General features: G+C 36.8%; 1 protein-coding gene across 5 annotated transcripts in view; it reads left to right on the top strand.

The window, feature by feature from the left end:
* Sec10 (Exocyst complex component Sec10) overlaps positions 1-20,453 on the top strand; it is a 32,654-nt gene extending 12,201 nt beyond the window's left edge. For all 5 annotated transcript variants that reach the window (XM_069315350.1, XM_069315349.1, XM_069315347.1 and 2 more), the window contains 14 exons: positions 37-154; positions 2,520-2,717; positions 2,916-2,980; positions 3,670-3,853; positions 4,358-4,498; positions 6,171-6,358; positions 9,308-9,403; positions 11,930-12,092; positions 15,660-15,753; positions 16,334-16,472; positions 17,148-17,343; positions 18,526-18,682; positions 18,964-19,124; positions 19,380-20,453. In XM_069315350.1, coding sequence (XP_069171451.1) covers positions 37-154; positions 2,520-2,717; positions 2,916-2,980; positions 3,670-3,853; positions 4,358-4,498; positions 6,171-6,358; positions 9,308-9,403; positions 11,930-12,092; positions 15,660-15,753; positions 16,334-16,472; positions 17,148-17,343; positions 18,526-18,682; positions 18,964-19,124; positions 19,380-19,466 — 1,987 coding nt within the window. In that variant the 3' untranslated portion in view covers positions 19,467-20,453. The remainder of the gene's footprint in view (positions 1-36; positions 155-2,519; positions 2,718-2,915; positions 2,981-3,669; positions 3,854-4,357; positions 4,499-6,170; positions 6,359-9,307; positions 9,404-11,929; positions 12,093-15,659; positions 15,754-16,333; positions 16,473-17,147; positions 17,344-18,525; positions 18,683-18,963; positions 19,125-19,379) is intronic.
* Positions 20,454-20,746: the final 293 nt, after the last annotated feature.

The raw sequence follows: 20,746 nt of genomic DNA, 5'->3' as shown, positions 1-20,746 counted from the left end.
ACAATATTAATAATGTTTATTTTCTTTAAACATCAGGGACCTGCAGTTGCTGGATGAGAGAACAGCTAAAAAGTGTGAGCGTGTGGAGGCAGCAGTAAGAGAAGAGGAAGTGCGCCATTGGCACAACGTGGCACAACTCCTAGACAACAACAGGGTAAGATACTGATGAATATACACCTCCAGACTGTAAGGGGTTGGTTTTAATGTGCTCTGGTTGTATATAGGGTCAAAATTAGGGTATAATGCAGTTCAGCTCTCATCTTGGTGCAATCTTGCGTAAGGCAATTCACCAATACAAAGAAATGCAAATGTGTGTAAGTCTGTGAAATTGAGCTATAGCCTTAAAGTTAATATTATATATACAGAATGACTTTGACAACACTCCATCAAATTTTATTCTAGTGCTTTAAAAATATTTATATACACAATTTGAGCAATACTGAAGGAAATGCTCTATTCTGTAACACCATTAATACTCAAATATTTCAAAGTCAAGAATGTGGATGCATTTTACTGTGCAAGATTAAATTCTTCCCTCGTAGATACCTATGAGGAAAACCTGACTACAGAATTTTAAATATCATTGGCTCTGCTTGAACTCTACTTTCTAGTTGATGTATTGGTTTGTAGGTGTTCATCTTCCCAACCTTTTGTTTACTAGAAATTCTAAGTGACTGGATTTTGCTCACACAGACCCACTGGAGGGGATACAGTATATAGGCCCTTATTACTGTATGTATATGTTCTTCCCATTCACCATCTGGTTTTCTGCTAAGGTGTTGGACTTCTTGCATTTCAATAGATTTTGGGTAGCTCATTTGTTCAAGGACTTCTCTCAAGATGTTCCTTCTTTCCTTGTTACAAGCAGTGAAGCAAATGAGCTGTGTGTTCTGCTTCAGGATACAGTATTGGTTTCATAATTTTTTATTATGAAATAATTCTCTCTCCTAACCCCAGCTTCTTGTCCAAACATGAAACTTCTCCTTCATTTGGCTGTCTTAAGGTAGAGATACATTGTATTGTAATGTAAATTTGGAGATAGAGTATTAAGGCAAGTACTTTTATACCTAGTTTCAAATAGTGTGTGTAAATTTTGGAGACATACAGGTTAGCATTGATTAACAATGTTGAATGTACATTAGCGTGGATAATCCACGCATTCTATACGTCATTATGTGCTAAACCTATGACTAGAAATTGGAGGCAGTACTAAATGTTATTATAATAGGTACTTTATTGAACAAATAATGGAAAAAAGGACACTTTTAAAAGTGTTGGACCTAACAATATTTTTATCCATTTACTGTATGTTTGATTTGATTTGGGAAATTTTAATAAGAACGTCCTCCACCCTCACAAATTGAGGGGACATGTGCATACTCTAAGCCTTTTAAGTATTACTTGACATCACAAACTACCAAGTAATGCTTGCTAATTACTAGTTGATCCAGCCTATAAGCTTCACAAAGCAGTAAAATTGAGTTGGACCAAGTTATTCTCCAGATACGTGCTCCTCGGGAGCCAGTTGGCCGAGTGGACAGCATGCTGGACTTGTGATCCTGTGGTCCTGGGTTCAATCCCAGGTGCTGGCGAGAAACAATGGGCAGAGTTTCTTTCACCCTATGCCCCTGTTACCTAGCAGTAAAATACGTACCTGGGCGTTAGTCAGCTGTCACAGGCTGCTTCCTGGGGGTGGAGGCCTGGTCGAGGACTGGGCCGCGGGGACACTAAAAGCCCCGCAATCATCTCAAGATAACCTCCTGGTGTTTGTATCTCATTGATGTCCTATTTTGAGATGCTGGTTTAGGAATTTCAAACTGGTTATTCACACCCTCGTTGCCAGATTCCTGGTTTTAATTCCCCGGGTGTGTGATAGTGCATGCACTTGGACTACTCTTCTCTAGCTAGACTTGTCTGATTCACTTGGGGACTGTAGTGTGCTACAATAGATCTTCAGGATCTCTGTCTCCTTCCTGCTTTGCAATTTTGGGACTCCGTTATGCAGCCACTCTTCTTTGCCTGCTGGCTGCTTTTGATTATTCTTGCCTAGGGAGTATGAGTTGCATACCTCGAATGCATTCTGTGGTCACTACAAACTGGAATGAGTTTTTCTTAAGTGCCTCTCTAGCACTAGCATGACTTGGCAGGTATATTTGAAAAGATCTCTGCTGTACTGGTGTTAAATATACCTGGTTGATACCTGGTTGATGGTTCTGGGAGTTCTTCTACTCCCCAAGCCCGGCCCGAGGCCAGGCTTGACTTGTGAGAGTTTGATCCACCAGGCTGAGAGTTTGATCCACCACCACTGGATATAATTCTATCCAGACCATTGTGAACCTGTCCAATTGGTGAGCATTCCTTTGGGAGTAATTAATTAAGCTTAGAAAGGCATTTTCGTTTTTATTGAAAATAAATACAAAATTTTGTAAATTTTTGTAAAATTTTGCCTGATATTTTGTAAAGGGAGATTGTCTTAATAACAAAGCTTGCAAGTTATTTACACAAGTTACACATTTCAGGAGGCCTTCCAGAGCTTCCAGGATCTAGACAGCCACATTAATAGTGTAGCAACGAAAGTTGTTCATCTGGGTGACCAGCTGGAAAGTGTCAATACACCGAGATCTCGGGCAGTTGAGGCACAGCGTCTCATGAACCATTTCAGAGAATTTCTCCTACCAGGTCCCCTTGTGTCGGAAGTTTTTACTGACAAAACAAAGGTAAGGCAATTGCTTGTTTGATAGTTTTAGAAATGCCCTATAATAAAACTTGGCTGTTGTAACACATTTTGTAGTAATAATAATAATACTGTAATGCATTACTATGTAAGTAGTGTTTGCTATTCACTGATAATCAGTATGTTAAAGATGAATTGCAGTGCAAAGTAGAGGGGTAATTTTATGGTGTGATATTTTCAGATTTATGAGGCAGCTGATGTTATTCAAAAATTACATCTCATAGCTCAGGAACTACCATCTGGCAAGTAGGTCTTTCTTGCATGTTTTTTGTTTATTATTGTCTGCTTATAATACAGACAATAACTTGTCTTGCTTGAAGCAGAATAGAGTTTCACATTATTTATTATGCATGTTATAATTTGGGTCTTTGAAATACATATACTGTAATTGGCTTACAATATATCTCAAGTTTAAATGTAATTAACAATAGCCAATTTCACTGCAATGATTCTACTACAAAATGAAAATAGACATGTAGGAGATTTGATACATGTTGATGTATATGAGAGAAGCTGGTAGAAAGCAAAGGTACAGTATAACTTGAAAGTAAATTTATTTTAATGGAGAGATCAAGAAATTGTGTGAAATGGTTCACCATATGGTTCCCCATACTTGGGGACGGGAAGCCTGTTGAGCTCATCAAGGTTTCCTTAGGTTTAGGTTCCTTAGCTTCCACCAGAATCAACACTGCAACAGGGTATCTTGACATGCCTCACATTATCTCCCAAGTCAAAACTGTTGAGCAATGGGGGAGACATAAACAGGAGGAAGGAATGTGAGCTGCTGGGTGCTGCTTGGAAGGATCTTTATTATACAACATGAATTGATTAAACATTTTTTGTTTTATTATTATTTTTATATTATTGTTTATTACTATTAATTGGTTTGTTTTACATCTTTGTTGATTTTTCACTCGAGGCAATGTTTTTTTCAGGTTTGAGAATGCCAAGCAAAAGATTGCAGAGAAGTATGATGAGATTGAACGTTCACTTATCATGGAGTTTGTTAAGGCTCACCGAGTAGGAGATAAGGACCGGATGAAAGAAATTGCATCCACTTTGTCCCATTTCAAGGGTTATTCACAGTGTATTGATGCCTTCATAGAAGAAGCACAACATGTAAGTTTGCTTCAGGATTAAATTATTTTTTTTTTATATCCTGCAGTTGAACATTCACAAGTAGAATGTTTCCTCATATTTATAGTACATCTTGAAGTACTGTCAAACATTATTAAATGTTATTTGATGCCACATTGAAAGAAATTCATAGATTTTCACTGAAAAAATCAATTGGTAGTATGTAGAGGCATTACATGTACAGTACAGTATCGCATGGACGAATCTAGATATGAAATGTTGGTGCCATATAAGACAAGTTGTATAGTTGTAAGTTTTGTAAGATGTATTTTTGCTGCAGTATCTGAAGCAAAAATTGTATTTGTCATGGATGAGATTATGTCGATACAGTACAGTACTGTCTCTTCACGGTTTGTACCGCAAATTTTATAATATCCTGAATTGTATCTCATATTTGAAATAGTCAATTTTGTGAGATAATTTAATAAATAAAAAAATAATCCTAATCTTTCAAACATTTGACTAAATTTTTAATTGATTGCACAGGGTGCGCTACGGTCTCGAGACCTCTACATTGAGGTGGTTCCTCTCTGTCACCGATCAGAAGTCCTTATACGGGAAGTGTTCACAAATCCAGAGCAAGTCATGGGGAAATTTGTTCTTAACATATTCCAAGGACAATTACAAGTAAGTTAAATTTTACATTTATATATGTATTTCACAAGTATTTAGTTTTCACGATAGAATGTTAATGATATGTAGTTTGGAATGGTCAAGCCCTGTTATATTTTATTTTTCTGTCCTTCTCATCACTTGACCTTTTATTTTTATATTTAATTTTTTGTTTTTGTTTTTTGTAGTAGTAGTAACAATGCTAATTCAACTGTAATCTTCCACACCAGCATCTGGTATAATTTTATTTTTCATTGCTGGCCCCTTCATAGGAGCCCTTCCAGAGGGGCTCCTATGGCACTGGTTTTGCAAGACCACACCTTCATACTAGGCTCCTCTGACTTTTGTAGGCAGCTGGGAACTTGGACCACAATCTGGCTCCATCTAGGGAGCTGGTTGGCCGAGCGGATAGCACGCTGGACTTGTGATCCTGTGGTCCCGAGTTCGATCCCGGGCGCCGGAGAGAAACAATGGGCAGAGTTTCTTTCACCCTATGCCCCTGTTACCTAGCAGTAAAATAGGTACCTGGGTGTTAGTCAGCTGTCACGGGCTGCTTCCTGGGGGTGGAGGCCTGGTCGAGGACCAGGCCGCGGGGACACTAAAAAGCCCCGAAATCATCTCGAAGAATCATCTCAAGATAACCATCCTAGAGGTGAGCAAAGCATGTGGATAACACAGATCAATCCACAACTAAGCAGAATGGCCAAGAAAGTCATGTATGCAAACAATAGTTGACAAAGGATAAACAACCCTTGCTCTCTCCACCTAGCCACAACCGGGGGAGCAGTCCAGGTCAACCAGGGTCTCTGCAAGCCACCGTCTTCACTAAAGTGCCGGATAGTGTATCTTTCACATCATTCCAACTGGGACCATTTATTATTTGACTCTGCTACTTGGCTAACTGATGTTAGTGTTCTTTGGGACATTAATCCCGTGCTTGGACCATGCTTTGTTTTATCATAGTGTTTCAAGAGTGTTTATACCAACCACCTTGAATGCCCAGCCCTTGCCTATTTGATCTGGGATTTCGTTTGTGTTTCCTTCCCTCATGCTGGCTTTTGTTTCCCATTCTCTAGTAGAGTTGTCATCTCTAAGGTGTTTGGGTTCCTCTATGGATTTGCTCTTCTTGAGCCACCCTGCTCTTTTGTTTAACTGTTCTTGATTGGGACTGAGTATTGTGACATGGAACTGCTCATCCTGCCTCACTTGTCTGATCTCTCTTAAAATCAGTTTGATGATTTGTGCTTCACCACTGTAAAATTATTTGTACAAGATATCTGGCTGCCTACCAACATAATAAACAAGAATGGGAGTAAGCTGCAAGGAGGAGAATTAGAGCTTACCGGTTAGATTAAAGGATATGGGATCACTGCTTCCCGGTACAGCTCGGGGAATGCTGAAAATTTTCACATTTTTTCATCAACTGACTGTCAAGATGGTGGCTAGAGCCTTCACACTTTTTAAGAAAAAACATTGGAAATTATGATGTTAATCTTATTTACAATATTTGATGTATTACCCCCTAACAGGACATCTTAATTATTTGGCATTTGAAATAATGTAATTACTACTGTAGAAAAAGAACCTACAGTATGATCTTTATCTTGCATGGCTTATTATTTGTATTATTAATATTTATAGTAATTATTTTAGAATATAGATTTTTCAATTAGTGTTTGCCTTTTAGGAATACATCCAGGTGAAGCTTGACAATAAGAGTGTTCCAGAAATGTACTTGAAGAATCTGCATGAATTATACTGCCAGACTCTTAAGCTGTGCACGGATCTGCAGCGTTTCAACTTGGGTAATGATTCACAGTTTCTGGCCAAGCTTACCAAGTCTATCTTTCAACGTCATCTGCATTCATATATCAGGTAGGCCGAGACATTCTGCAACAGGATATCCAAGATTAAAAACTTTTATATAGGTGGTAGTTGGGGAAACAAATTTAGAGTAGGAAGCAATAAATAAAACTGGGAGGTTTTATTAGACAATGATAAATGGTAAAATGTTTAATTTGAAGTGTGCAGTAGATTTATGTAGACTCTACATAAGGGGGGTAACAGTCTTTACAAATGCATATGGTCATGAGAAGCTATGCTACTCCAGCATGGCTGGTTTGCAAAATTGAGTAATAGCTGAATTATTCTGTCTTGTATTCTTATTCAAAATTCTTGTATTCTTATTCAGAATTATTCAAGTCTTGTATTCTTTGATCTATAGAGATAAGATAATGTTAACTGATGATATTGAGGATACATTAGACTGAACTGACTAAATTTAAACCTTTATTGTTCAGCTTGAAGATGCATTGGATGAGAAAGTTGGTCAGAGACAATTAATTACAAGGACTTGTGGTATTTAGTATCATTGTGGGATATCTGGGGCTTGACTCAATTTATTTAATTATTAAATTAATGAAATCAATTACGAAGGACCACTCACTTTTGAGAAAAGAGGGAAACTAATAAAAAGTGATCATTAGAAACACAAGGAAGAACCAGTGTCTATGGATAAATATTAGAAAGAATAATCACTTAAATAAATAATGGACTGTATGGTTAATTAACTAAAGTCAGAGCCTCAAACACCTACATTGGGGGGGTATTGCTAGAACTTCGTATACTGTACGTCTAGGAACTAGTGTGGTTCGTGCACCAGTTCATTGTTAAATAAAGAATATTGTGACCAAATATTATAGAATCAATAGGCAAGTACAAATAGAAATTATAAAGATTATTAGCATTAGAAAGCAATCATCTAAATAAACACACTTTATCTCCAGTGTACATGACGAGCATTCAGTCTGATAATATCATGAACAAGTAGCAATAATTGGAGTAATTAAATGTGTACAAAAAGTCTTAGCTTTAAGACGATTTCTATGACATCATTCACCCCTCGTCCTCGTGATCTCAGGATCTCCACGTAGAAGCCCTTGGAGGTGAATAACACGAATGTAGTTAACGGCTCATTGACTCCTCACATACGAGCTGTAATTTAAGGGATATTACGTAGCATTGAACTAGGCTACTTAAATCTCAATATTCATGAAATATAAAATAAAGATTAGTGCGGTACTAACGTTGGATTTTTTGTAGTCATTCGATGTAACGACAGACTACCCATGACATATACAATCTCTAATGATGCATCAAGAAAGAATTGTATACTTATCGAAGGGTGCAAAGTATGCTGAAGCCTGCCGGTATCGCGTCTCAGTCTCAAATTTCCACAATGTTGTACACGTGGTTGAGAGCTTGGCCTGAATATCGACGCGTTATTATTTGACCGAGCACTGCAGATCACGTAGAAGAATAATTATTCGTTCCGAGTTGAATACCAGTGTAATTCTTGCTGATAATCCCAACGTCACGTGTCTCAGACTCTGACGCCACGACAATTTGTTGTTCGCTCCGCAACATGAGTTCTCCACCCACACACACAATGGCGTCTCTCCTCCCTCAACCCGCGTCCCCGCATTCACCACAGAAATTATTTATCACGAATAATATTATTTCGCGTAATTGTGGTTGAAATACTTTAATAAAGACTGGGTTGTGATTCTAGGGATTTAAATATTATTACTTTCTCGTCTTATGGTGGTAAACAAGAAATGGAGAAGATTAACTAAAAACTCTCGATTTAGAATTATTTGGGAGTTATGTTATCCATAAATAATTATCACACGGAATACTGATGATTTAAGAGAATCACATTCAATTCTCTAACACACTGGCTATAAATGTGTTTAACTAGATATACAGTAATCTGATGCAATACTGGTGCTTGGTTTCGTAAGAATTCCAGTATCCATATGCAGATATAATGGCTAGTTTATGTGAACATTACCGTTAGTAAGTTTTAGTAACTACTGTAGTTAGTATATTTTAATACTGATTTATTATAATACAATAGTATTGTATTAGTGTTGGAAATTTCCAACAATCATATTGTGGAAGAACATTTTGGAGATACAGGTATACATTAGTATGATGAGGGAAATGATTGGCCATGTAAATTCTGGATAAAGTAAGTGCTTGTGGTGAATGAAGCTATCACTAGAAAAATTGTGCAGGAAATATATTTAATTAAGAATGGTTGTGGGTCTTTTTCAGTGCGAGTATTCTTTGAGCAAATGCCTTGGAATGACCGAAGATATAGGTCTCATTTTGTGAATCGTTATCATCATTGTACAGTACAAACTAATAAAAACTGATGAAGCACATTACAAGAATTGATCATGCTATGCCCATGATTGGGTCAATTTTACCCTGTATTCAAATGAAAGGTGTAAGAACCACGGTGCAAAACTGGGGTGCATTATACATATTCTTTTACCTAAGGGTAATGACATGCTGAAGTAATGTAAAGAGTAGTACTGTATTTTCAAGAGTTTATTATCCTAAAATTATGAAAGAAACAGTGATGTTGTGTGTAGGAATGGTAAAAAAAAAAAGGAAATTTGTCAGAAGATAATTTCAGAAGAGACAGAATGTGCCAGAATTAATCTAAAACCAGGTAAAGCTTTTGGGGTGGATGGGATACCAGCAGAGGTGTAGAAAATTGTCTTAACACAGTAATAGATTGGTTTTGGAAAATATTTGACTGTACATGCATAGAGAACAGGAAAGCTGCTAGATTACTGGACAAAAGTATTAATACTACCACAGGGAGTGGTACAAGAGGCTATGTAATAATGATTGTCAAAGTAATTGGGGAATATATTTTGCTGAGCATACTGTACTAGGAGAGACATGCCCTGCTCTGCCCTGTCCTACCTTGCTCCAAAGATTTTATTAATGTTGTTCTTTCTTTTTCAGTGTGGAGACAAGGTACTTACGGGAGAAGTTCAATTCAATTTTAAGTCGCTACTATGAAGCCAAAGGACATCAAAAGAAAAATATACAATCCGGAGGGTAAGGTTAATTTGACATGCATACGCACACAGGTGTGTACACGTACCCGTGCATGTATTGGATAGTAGATCTTGGCGTGTGATATTCATTTAGTAATACAAATGCTATTCCTTTTGAACCGATACATTGCCTTAATTGAAACTTTGGTGGATGGTGATGATAAATTAGGTAATAGAGCTAGTAAAACTGCAATGTTAGATAGTGATTAATCAATTTGTCCTCTCAACTGGTATGTCTTACTTATATGTTGTAGTCCTCAACATACATACTACAAAATACAGTACAGTACTGTACTGTGAAAAAGTAATGGCTAACAAATATTCACATTTTCTATGCAGTGTACCTTGGGTTTGTGCATTTATGGTTAAGTTAGAACCTTGGATTTTATACATAATGGATATTTATACATTTATACATGATTTTATGCCCGAAACGCTTTGCATAATAGTGACTTTAGGCATTGTATGTACTAGCTCTATCTATAAGTCCACCTATCTTTGTAAAAATCTCTTGTATGTATGTACCTTACCTAAATAAACATTTATTTATTTTTTTACATTGTGCCAATCAAGAGGATTTTTGTACATTGTGGCTGGATGAATACACTGCTGGACAGTGACCATAATTAAAGTTACATATGATTAGTTACTTCCCAATGCAATTAGAAGTTCGTGAAAATAATTAATTTTCATTTTGTAAGGGACAGGCTGCTTGTTTATATGCACACATTTGGGTTGTATTGAAGTTCACCCCAAATTGAACTACTGACCCCCTCCCTAGGATGCAGTCTTACAACAGTTGACTAACTCTTGGGTACCTGTATACTGTTAGGTGAACAGGCGCATAAGGTGAAAGGAGACATGCCAAGCTATTTCTGTCCTGCCCGGGATTTGAACTCGGAATTCCCGATTGTGAGTAGAGAAGGAACACAACTGTACTATCGAGACTCTCTGTAAAACTATTAATGTTTAGTGAATGAAACCCTACAGTATGGTAACTGAAATTAAAGGGGCACCCATTATACATGTCCTGAAGCTATTGTTTTAGTAAGGCTTAAATACAAATGCTTGTTTTATACTGTACTGTACATTTATAAACATATATAGTGCAGTATACAAAAATGAAATATGCAGTACATATATAACATATTTGACTAAATTTTACTGATTATTATGGTAAGTCTATCACAAACTAATCCATACACACTGGCCAATGTTAAATGAGCATGATTTTTGGGGGCACTGCCAGTCATTTGAACCAGGTAATTAAATAAATTTAGCATTTCACAGGACTATTATGCAGTTTTTACTGCAAAGTTAATACCTTTTACTATACCATATGGTGCCCCTTTTTTTTATAATTACAGTACAGTAGAACCTCGTGACGAGCACCTCAAATTACGAGCATTTTGAGTAATGAGCACGCCGATCTCCGACAATTTGTCTCGATTGGCGAGCGCTCGTTTGATTAACGAGAAAACCACATGGTGCGTTCCTGCTGCTTCTCACACATTCTCGGACGCCTCCAACGATGCAAATAAATTACAGTACTTTTTTTGTTTAAAGATGCTAATGATGCTGGGATGTAAAGGGGTGACTGCTGTGATGTTGCAAAGCATTGAATATTTTTGTAGAATAAACAAAAAAATATTAAAAAAATTTGAAAAAGAACACATGTCAAAAAGGTTTGTTCAGCGTTTGTCAGGTAGACTACTCCATGTTTCTTAAAAAAAAAAAATTGAAAAGAGGAAAAATGTCATAAAGGTTTGTTCAGTTATGTCGGGAAGGCTGCTCCATTATTTAAAAAATCGAATATCGTATTGATGTTTTTTGGTGGTGGAACGGATTATTTTTATTTCCAATAGTTTAAATGGGGAAATTCGTTTTGAAAGACGAGCGTTTTACATGACGAGCATGGCGCCGGAACAGATTAAATTCGTTATTCGATGTTCCACTGTACTTGCTTTACTATACCTTCATGGAAAGCTCAAGTGATAATATAAAAACCAAGGCATAATGGCTCCTTAGGCCTTGCAAGAAGTAAATGTTCTCTTGTATCGCTGGTAATGGTCGATACATTTAAAAATTGTATCGGTCACTAGCTGGTTGAAGAAGGCCACGAAGCTCCATTTTCCAGTGTATCAGGTGTTGGACAAAGTAAATACTGTACTGGAAAGTATTTATAAAGTGCTTGTATATTTGATTGGATTGTGTCCTTGTAGGACTCCTTGAGTCTCCGAGCAGGATATTGATGGTTGTTTTAGTTTTTAGTTGATACTTAGACATTTGTAGCTGATAAGATGCAGAGTTAGTCTGATCAACTGCTTGTTATTAAATCGAGGCAAAAATGAGTAAAAAAAATCTAAGATCAGCATTTACAATAGCATTAGATTTAGTAAGATTCATTAGATATGTAAGAAGGAAACATAATTTGCTCCCCCCCCCCCCCCCCTTTAAATGTTTCCAGTTATATATTAAGAGCAACACAAACTTTCTAATGTCTTAACTACTACTATTTTCTTTTTAGTATTAATGATATTCGGCGAAATATTCAGGATGTGATTGGAACCAAAGCTAACATCAACATTGGACCTGCTGTAGAAAATTATGGTGGAGAGACATTTTTGTCCGAGGAAGTTGCTATATCTCTGCTTCAGGAGACAAAGCAGGCCTTTAAGAGGTGTCAGATGGTGAGTAGCTGGCAGTGAGAATGCGTATCCTTTCTTGCTACTGTACTGCATTACATGTATATATAAATTGTACTGTAGGTTGCTCTTGACGATTCATTTTTGTGCAACAAATTTTTTATCTTCTGATTTTGTGTTTACATGTCCCAGTTTAGGTGTAGTATATGCTGTACCATGCTGTATAAAGTACAAGAGTGGAACCCTTAGTAGGCAGCATCTCTAGTAAAATTAGAGAAATTCTGAGTAACTTTAATATCATTTCAGTATACAGTATGTACTGTATATATAGGATACAGTATTTATAAAATATGCATTACAAGTGCTTATTTGTAAGGCATATTTATCATTTATAATTTAAGTTGTTAGATTTTAACCTGATTGAAATAGAATCTACAATAAAATGTAAATTAGGGCAGTTGCATTATTTCCTTAAGATACTACTAAGTGATATACAAAAGTTGATTTTTGTTTAGTCTATGTAATACTGTACCTGTATGTACATTACCTAAGAACAGTAAATAATACCAACACATTTTTTTATGTACGGTATATTCTTGCAAGAGTATAAATACATGATGTAAAAAAAAAAGACGTGTAATACGTATTTTTTAAACGTTAAGTGCATTGGTTAGTGAAGCTGGCTTGCAACCAAATGGGCAGGATGTAATGTTTGGACGTCCATTCTTACACCTGATGCCCTTGCTCACTTCAGCAGTAAATAGGTACCCGAGAGTTAATTAAGTTAGTTGCATTCTTGGGAAGGTCAATAATTGGCTTAGGAGGAACTCAGTATTCCTAACAGGGTTCCTTATCCCCAGACAATGACAATGGGGAACAATGAGAGCATACTAATGTTCTTATTCAGTCTGTGAGTGTATCTAATTATCCCTTAACGCTCAACATGCTCGGTGTTTAATATCCTGTCATCCCCACAGGCGCATGTCATTTTGAAAAAAAAAATTATTTTTTCTTCCTAACCTGTTAATTTGTGTTCACTGATCACAGGAAAAATAATAAAAAAATCGTAAGTGGCATATATTGCCCGCTATAGGGCAGGGAAGTCTGGCAAATTATAGGCGCTGACTCAGCATGCGTTCCAGGCGGTCTGTTGATCGCCAGCTGTCAGGCCAGAGTTTCCACAAAGAGACAATTACCTAATTATTTCAATGTCTCCGATTGATTTTTTGTAGTTTTTTTGCTGTAATATTATTCAATAGTGTGTAGTGTGATATATTTATATAATAAAATGAGTGAATCATCGCTGTACTCAAAAATATGGTGTGCATATTGTCGATTCAATTATGTTCATCAAACAGTGAACAAATACTTTGTTGGTTATTACACTATATACACAGGTTATATATAAGTATCTGCACGTTTGTTCACCATAACGAACCACTAAGTTGGTATTATGAGTCAAAAAGTAACGAGGAGTGACCGCCGTGTACCAGCCAGCCACTCACGTCCTCCCTCAACACCTCGCTCGCCCACATTCTCCCACCATGCTGTTTTTGCTTTTTATTCACTATATACAGACACTATATATAAGTATCTACATTCATGTTCACCATAACGAACCACTAAGTTGGTATGCTGAGTGGCAGTGGCAGGCAGTGACTGGCTGCCACTGGCTGCCACTCCCTCCCTCCCTCACCTCACTTCACCTGACTTGCCACCATTCTCCACCCACCATACTGTTTTTGCTTTTATATACAGGCGTTATATATAAGTATTTACATGTTTTGTTCACCATAACTGTACATCTAAGCTTGCATGGTGAGTAAAGGCACAAAGGCGTAGCTACTCACACAGTCAGCTGATGGCTGCCGCTCTCAAGGCCAGACGCACTAATATTTCTCCTACAACAATACTGTTTGTGGTGTTATTACGCTATATACACACATTATATATAAATATCTACCTGTTTTATTCACCATACTTGTACAAGTAAACTGGTATGGTGCCCTAAGACCATCGTGGTCATCAGTAAACATGGTAAGTCCTGCAGACGACGCTCCTCCCTCACCAAAATGGCGGCTCCCAACCTCCTACTCTCGCTGTTATCTCACACTATACACACGTTATATATAAGTATCTATATTTGTGTTCACCATAGCGAACCACTAAGCTGGTATGGTGAGTGCAGTCAATAAAAGGTGGCCACACACACACAGAAGACAACGCCACCATCCTCCCTCCCACAGCATTACTCCTCCCTCCATGGCGCACAGCGCCAAATATCACCACAATCCTGCTATTATCAGACCCCTGGTCAGTTTTATCACAGTCAGGGGTCTTCTGTAATAATATCATCGCTACATAATAGCATGAACAAGTATATTATGGCATTTTTAGGCGATGCTGTGGTCACAAGCTGAACAGCAGTGCTGTGAGTTCATGCTGCGTGCATCAGGCTTGGTAGCTGACTCAATACTGAGGCCCCTAACACCCAGGAGTTTGGCCCACGATTTTTAAAAAAAATGGCATCTGTTTGCAAGAGCCCTGATGAAGGTGTGGTGAACCCCGTGTATCCGCGGGCCGTTTTAAATCTTGTGTAGTACTCCAAAGCATCACATGATGCGATGCGCAATTTACTGCAAGTCAGTCAATGCATCATATGATGCGATGCACAATTGAAGGGTTAAGGATTACATTAATATAACTTTGTATGGATTTTAAGTTTCGTTCACAGACTGTAAATCAAAAGTACAATACAGTACACTATAGGAAAACATAAAATTCTATTTTGAGAATTTGTGTTTATATCTAAATAACAGGAGTTAATTTGCAAGTTAAGTCAATGAAAAAATATGATAATCACTTAGAATGAAAGAGTAGGTATATATAAAATAAATATGTATAGTGCACTCAGTTATGAAAATAAATTAAAATGCATTTACAGTAAACTCTTTCTAGGTGATACAACAATTCAGACTTTTTTGTAACTTGAAAGAGAAGATACTGCTCTGAAACCTTAAATATAATAGCTAATGAATTTGAATGTGCTGTGCAATTGTATGATGGTACAGTTATCTTCTTGAGGTTATCTTGAGATAATTTCGGGGCTTTAGTGTCCCCGCGGCCCGGTCCTCGACCAGGCCTCCACCCCCAGGAAGCAGCCCGTGACAGCTGACTAACACCCAGGTACCTATTTTACTGCTAGGTAGCAGGGGCATAGGGTGAAAGAAACTCTGCCCATTGTTTCTCGCCGGCGCCCGGGATCGAACCCGGGACCACAGGATCACAAGTCCAGCGTGCTGTCCGCTCGGCCGACCGGCTCCCTGTTTGTACAGTGTACTATACATCGTTTTACGTATGTTAAGTACAATATATTTAATTATAGCTTGCAATTAGTAAATTAGCCTGTAGATTTTTGAGTTTGTACATCCTGAATTTGTCATGCATAAGCATCTTTGTTGAGATTCTTGTTGCCTGTTTTGTGTGTAAAAGTTTAGTTTTGTAAGTAAAGTACAGTAAATTTTGTTGAGTATTACTGTATAATGTAGGTTCTGATAACTTTAGAGGGCAGTATGATGATAACTTCATCATATTTGCATTTGTACTTTTCAGTTGTCCACACAATCGGATGTTCACAACAATGCAGTGCAAATATTTGATCTTCTTACAAAGGCCTTATTAATTGAGCATGTTGACTATGCAATTGGTAAGTACTTGGGATAGATTTATGTTACAAATTGATTTTGAATTTCTAGAGGTAATGTTGATCAAATTTGAAGTGAATGAATGACCCCTTAAACCAAGTTCTAGAAATAACTTGCCTGAAGAGGAGTGAAAGTAAAAGTGTGAGAACTGAGCATGAAGTAATTATCAAAAGAAAGCGCCATGCTGGGAAGACCGTGTAGTCTAAGTCAGCAGAGCTATACTGTATAGCACTGTCTGTAGCACAGAATATTCAAGAATTGCTAGATATCATTCAGGATGTGGTGTTTGCAAGTGACTGAAGAAGCGATGGGGAAAGTGGCTACACTAGTGAGCATGAATTTAAGGGTAGGATAAAATACATACACAGCAATACAAATTGTTAAAGCAAATATTCTTGCTAGAACAGTTGAATGCTGAAGACAAGAAGGTTAAGAATTAAGTTTATAGTTCTCTTGTATATTTTTTCCCTTTTATAATTAAAGGCAATAAATTTTTTTGGAGAGTCCAAATTGTTTTATGGAATTTTAGAAGATTGTTTTTTTTTTTGGTGTATTTACAATGAATACTTTTCTTCCCATTAGAGCTGGGTCTTCAAGTGATCCCTGGAGGCGAGGTGCGTACACAGCCCGAGATCAGTTTCTTTGAGGTTCTCCACCAGAGCAGCTCCATGATGAACCTCCTGGACAAGTTATTCAGTGACACCCTCGTTCCACTAGTTATGTGAGTTACAAAATATCCTTGTTTATACTTAATTTATAAATCTGACACTTTTATTGTAGTTGATTGTTTTAGTGAGAGAGGAATATGCAGATTCAGTCATTATATCCATGCAGTTACTTGTAAATAAATATATCATTACCAGCATTTGTATTGTATTCATCGTCATCATTATTGAGCAAAGTGACATCCTGATCATGAAAGAGGCAAAAAAATTTGTTGTGGAAATTACAAATGTATGACACGACTTGTAAATTAATTGTAAATCAGTATCTCTTATTAGATTTGTCATATAAATATAGTTAAGTATACCTATACTGTACTTGATTGCTTATGTGTGTAATTATATTACTCAAAACAAATAAAGTTTTACATATTTCCCACCTGCATATTTTTCAACAGATGAATTTCTATCATTACTGAATTTACTATAGCTAAAATATAGATTTCACATTTTAAATATTTTTATTTTTTTTACAAGACCATTTAGTATGCTGAGCATGACAGTACAGTATTTGAGAAATTTTTGAAAATAATAAAATGTGGTTTTCAGAATAATTAGGAGTTACTAATACTGTGTTTAGATGGGAAATGTCATAATTTTATCAGTACAGGGTCTGTACTGTAGTTAATCCAAGTATCTTCTTAAGTATAAAAGTGTTTTTTTTTTTAATGCAGATCTACACCAAAACATGGCGATTGTTTGCAGAAGAAGAAGCAGTTGGGAACAAATCTGGAGCAGAAGTTGGACTTAGGGTTGGACCGTACCCTGTCTGCAATTGTCAGCTATGTCCGTAACGTTCTCACTATTGAACAGAAACGGACTGATTTCAAGCCTGAAAATGATGATATGCTCATAACCAATGTCACTGTGGTATGCTTGTTTCTATGACTTTCACTTCTGAATGATACAAAAATTTTGTGCAATAAAAATGTTTCATTGTAGCTAATGTACTTTCAAAACTGAACGTAAGTTCTTTATGTTTAGAGTGGGTGCATCATCTAGATTAGGTTATACTGTATTTAAAAGTTCAGCCTAGAATAGCATCTTGAAGGTTTGTTTATACACACACAAATGCCCTCCCAAGCTTTGGCATCATATGGACTTCCAAGTATAGTACTGTAGTGCTCTTGCTAAACATTAGTTGGCCCACCAGGTTTCTACTCTGGACTTCCACCAGGTTTCAAAAACAGGGTTTTCTAACTTGTCTCTTCTGGATCCTTGGTTTCACGAGATGGTGCCTCTTCTCCTTGGGTATCCCTGGGGCCATTAGTTGTGCCAGTCTCCATGGCTGGATACCTCATAGCCCTATGTGGTATTGCCTGGTTTCTCCAGGGGATGTTCACTCTTTTTCAAAAACAGTTGGTTGCCACAATTTTGTTTTTGTCAGGTACCAGGTTGTGTGCATTGGGTTCCTGGAGCTTCATTCTACAGGTTACGTAAAATTTCCTATGTTGTTTGCTTTCAAATTTTTGTAACTTTGCATACTATGGAAAGTGTTCAAGGTGCATACAAGGGGCCATTAGATGTTGAGCATATTGCAGTACAGCACTGGGTTCTCCTGTCTTAACTAGTCTCTTGGATGCTCTTGTTCCTGCCTTGTCTTATCTTTGCCGAACTTGCTTAAGTGGCCTGGCCTTAAAATGGGAATTGCCAGATCCTCCTATTTTGTTGTGGTGAAGGGTGCTGCCACCTGTTAAAGTTCAGGATAATCTTTGATTTGTAACCAGTTAGCCGAGTGATACAGTAGTTTGACTTCTTCAATTTCTAATTGTCAGTTGTTGAAAGTATGATCCCTCATATTTTTGCAAGCTAATTGATTGATTGTGGTAATTAGACTTTCCACCATCGTCACCCCTTCCCCAATTATGTAACAAGACTATTTGAAAAGTTCCTTGTCATGGTGGGTGACAACTCTTGGTTTGACCAAATAAGTTCTTCCTTGGGGAGCATCTGAATGACTTACTCAGAAAAGAGAGTTGCACTACACTCAACACTTTTCTATGCTGCATTTTAATTTTTCCATATGATTACTTCATGTACACTGTATTCCAGGCTTGTCAAAAAGTTGTACGATATGTGAGTGGAATAGCCGAGCGTATTCGGGATTCTTTGGATGGTCACAACTTAGAAAGCGTTCTCCTGGAGCTGGGTCTTAGACTACACCGAGCTGTTCTTGATCACTTAATGAAATTTGAATACAGTGCAACAGGTAAGCTGAGCACTATGTTCATCAAATAATGTAGTTGAGTTCTATCTGATATATTTTACAGTACATCTTAATGTTTACTATTGTTCAGGAACTTTGTAATATTATGCTTAAGTGCTTGAAGGTAAACGAAATTTCTGGTAAAGAGTTTTCTACAACCATGCTGTTAAAGAAGGGAATTTCATAAGTTATTGGTCAAATGTGATTGGATACAAGTTCAGCTTCCTGAATAAGAATGATGTAAGAAGAGCAGGTTTGATATTCACTCTTTTCCATATTTTCAGGAGCAATGGCTGTTATCTGTGATGTGAATGAATACAGAAAGTGTGTTGCCAGTTTTAAGGTACCTCATGTTAATTCACTCTTTGACACACTTCACACACTTTGCAAGCTACTGCAAGTCACTCCAGAAAATCTTAAGATGGTGTGTTCAGGAGACCAGCTGGTGAGTAGTTGAATATTGCTTAAGAAAATGTGTGTAAAATAATTTCTGAATGTTTTAATTTGCTGCACAAGGTAATCTGTTTTAGGCCTTGTAAATGATGTTAAGTCATACCACAACAGTAGAATCCATTCTTGATATAAAATATATCAGCAGAGATAGAAAGAGTTGCTTCTGTGGCCTACATTTTGTTTTACCGCGAGTACATATTTACAACCAATGTTAGTGTCTAGTTACAACCAATGCTTAAAATTTCAGAGTGGTCTCGACCGCACTGTGCTGGCAAGCTTCATCCAATTACGCTCGGACTACAAAACAGCAAAACTTGGTAATCAACTAAAGTAAATCCCTGCACAAGGAACATAATATTCATAATTGGAGTTGTTTATTGCATCCACCTTAGCATGTATTTGAAAGTAACCATTATTAAGTATCTTCAATGAACTGTAAACAGAGTAACATGTAAAAATGAGCTCATTGAAGGTCATTGGTCATAGGTCATTGAAGTCATTGATAGGTCATTGAAGACTTATCAGTTTTTCCAGGTCACACATCTTAATTTGTGAAGCTTTTAAAATAGGAACCATTTGGTTGTAGAGTTGTGATGATCACATTCCATATGGTTGATATTATTACCTGCTTTAGAAGAGTATATGTGTACAGTATGTGAATGCAGAGATATACTTCTAATTAATGCATAACATAACTAATATAAGAGTTTTGCTTTTCAGAGTATATAAATATGCCAAATTTTCTTTAAAATTTTGCTATTTAGAGCAAGTCTTACATAGGATTTGTTTTTCCTTTTGGGCTGAGGAACAATAATTAAAATATACAATAGCATTATGGTAAATGTGTCACAAGTTAATTGTTAAGAGATACTGTACAGTATTTTGATATGACAGAATAATTGTACCGTATATGTACTTATTTTGTGAATTGTGTGCGCAATAAACACTAAGTGTGCTAAGTTTGGCAACAGTGCTCCCAGCAATGCTTGTATGACAGAATTGTGTGGACTATTATTATACAACATAAGTACTATAGAGAAAGGTTTTTCCAAACTTCATATAGTAAATAGGTAAGCATTTCTTGCAAATTCAATTAGAATGGCTAAGACTTAGGCTAGTATCTTTTAAATGTTTTAATAAATGTGTGTAATTTGAGTTGATTAGAACAGAATGACAGTGGGGTCTCATGGTGAAGGACTTTACATGAAACATTTAAAAGTACCTGCCTAAACCTTTGTTACCAAAAAGTGTTTTTTAGTAATGGTGCAGATTGTTTAAAGAACCTTTTATAATATGTATTTGGATAAAATACTTAAATTACTGTAATATTATTATCCCTTTTAACTTTGAAATTTTGTTAGGAATTCACTCGACTTTTACCAACCACACTCACCTCCACTCATCGTCCAGGGAAATAACTATTTAGCAGGGATAGTACACGAATAAGGGGACACAGGTGGAAATTTAGTACCCAAATGAATTGCACATTTTTTGTAAATGTTAGCACATTCCAATTGTTCGTTATTCTAAGTGGGGGAGGCAGACTATACACAGCATTAAATGTAGATATGACGTTATTCCAATGGGCTCTCGACTCGGTAATGAGTCGAGAGG

The sequence above is a fragment of the Procambarus clarkii genome, chromosome 81 (assembly GCF_040958095.1).
Source record: "Procambarus clarkii isolate CNS0578487 chromosome 81, FALCON_Pclarkii_2.0, whole genome shotgun sequence".
NCBI lineage: Eukaryota > Metazoa > Arthropoda > Malacostraca > Decapoda > Cambaridae > Procambarus > Procambarus clarkii.
This window is presented reverse-complemented; position numbering and strand designations above follow the sequence as displayed.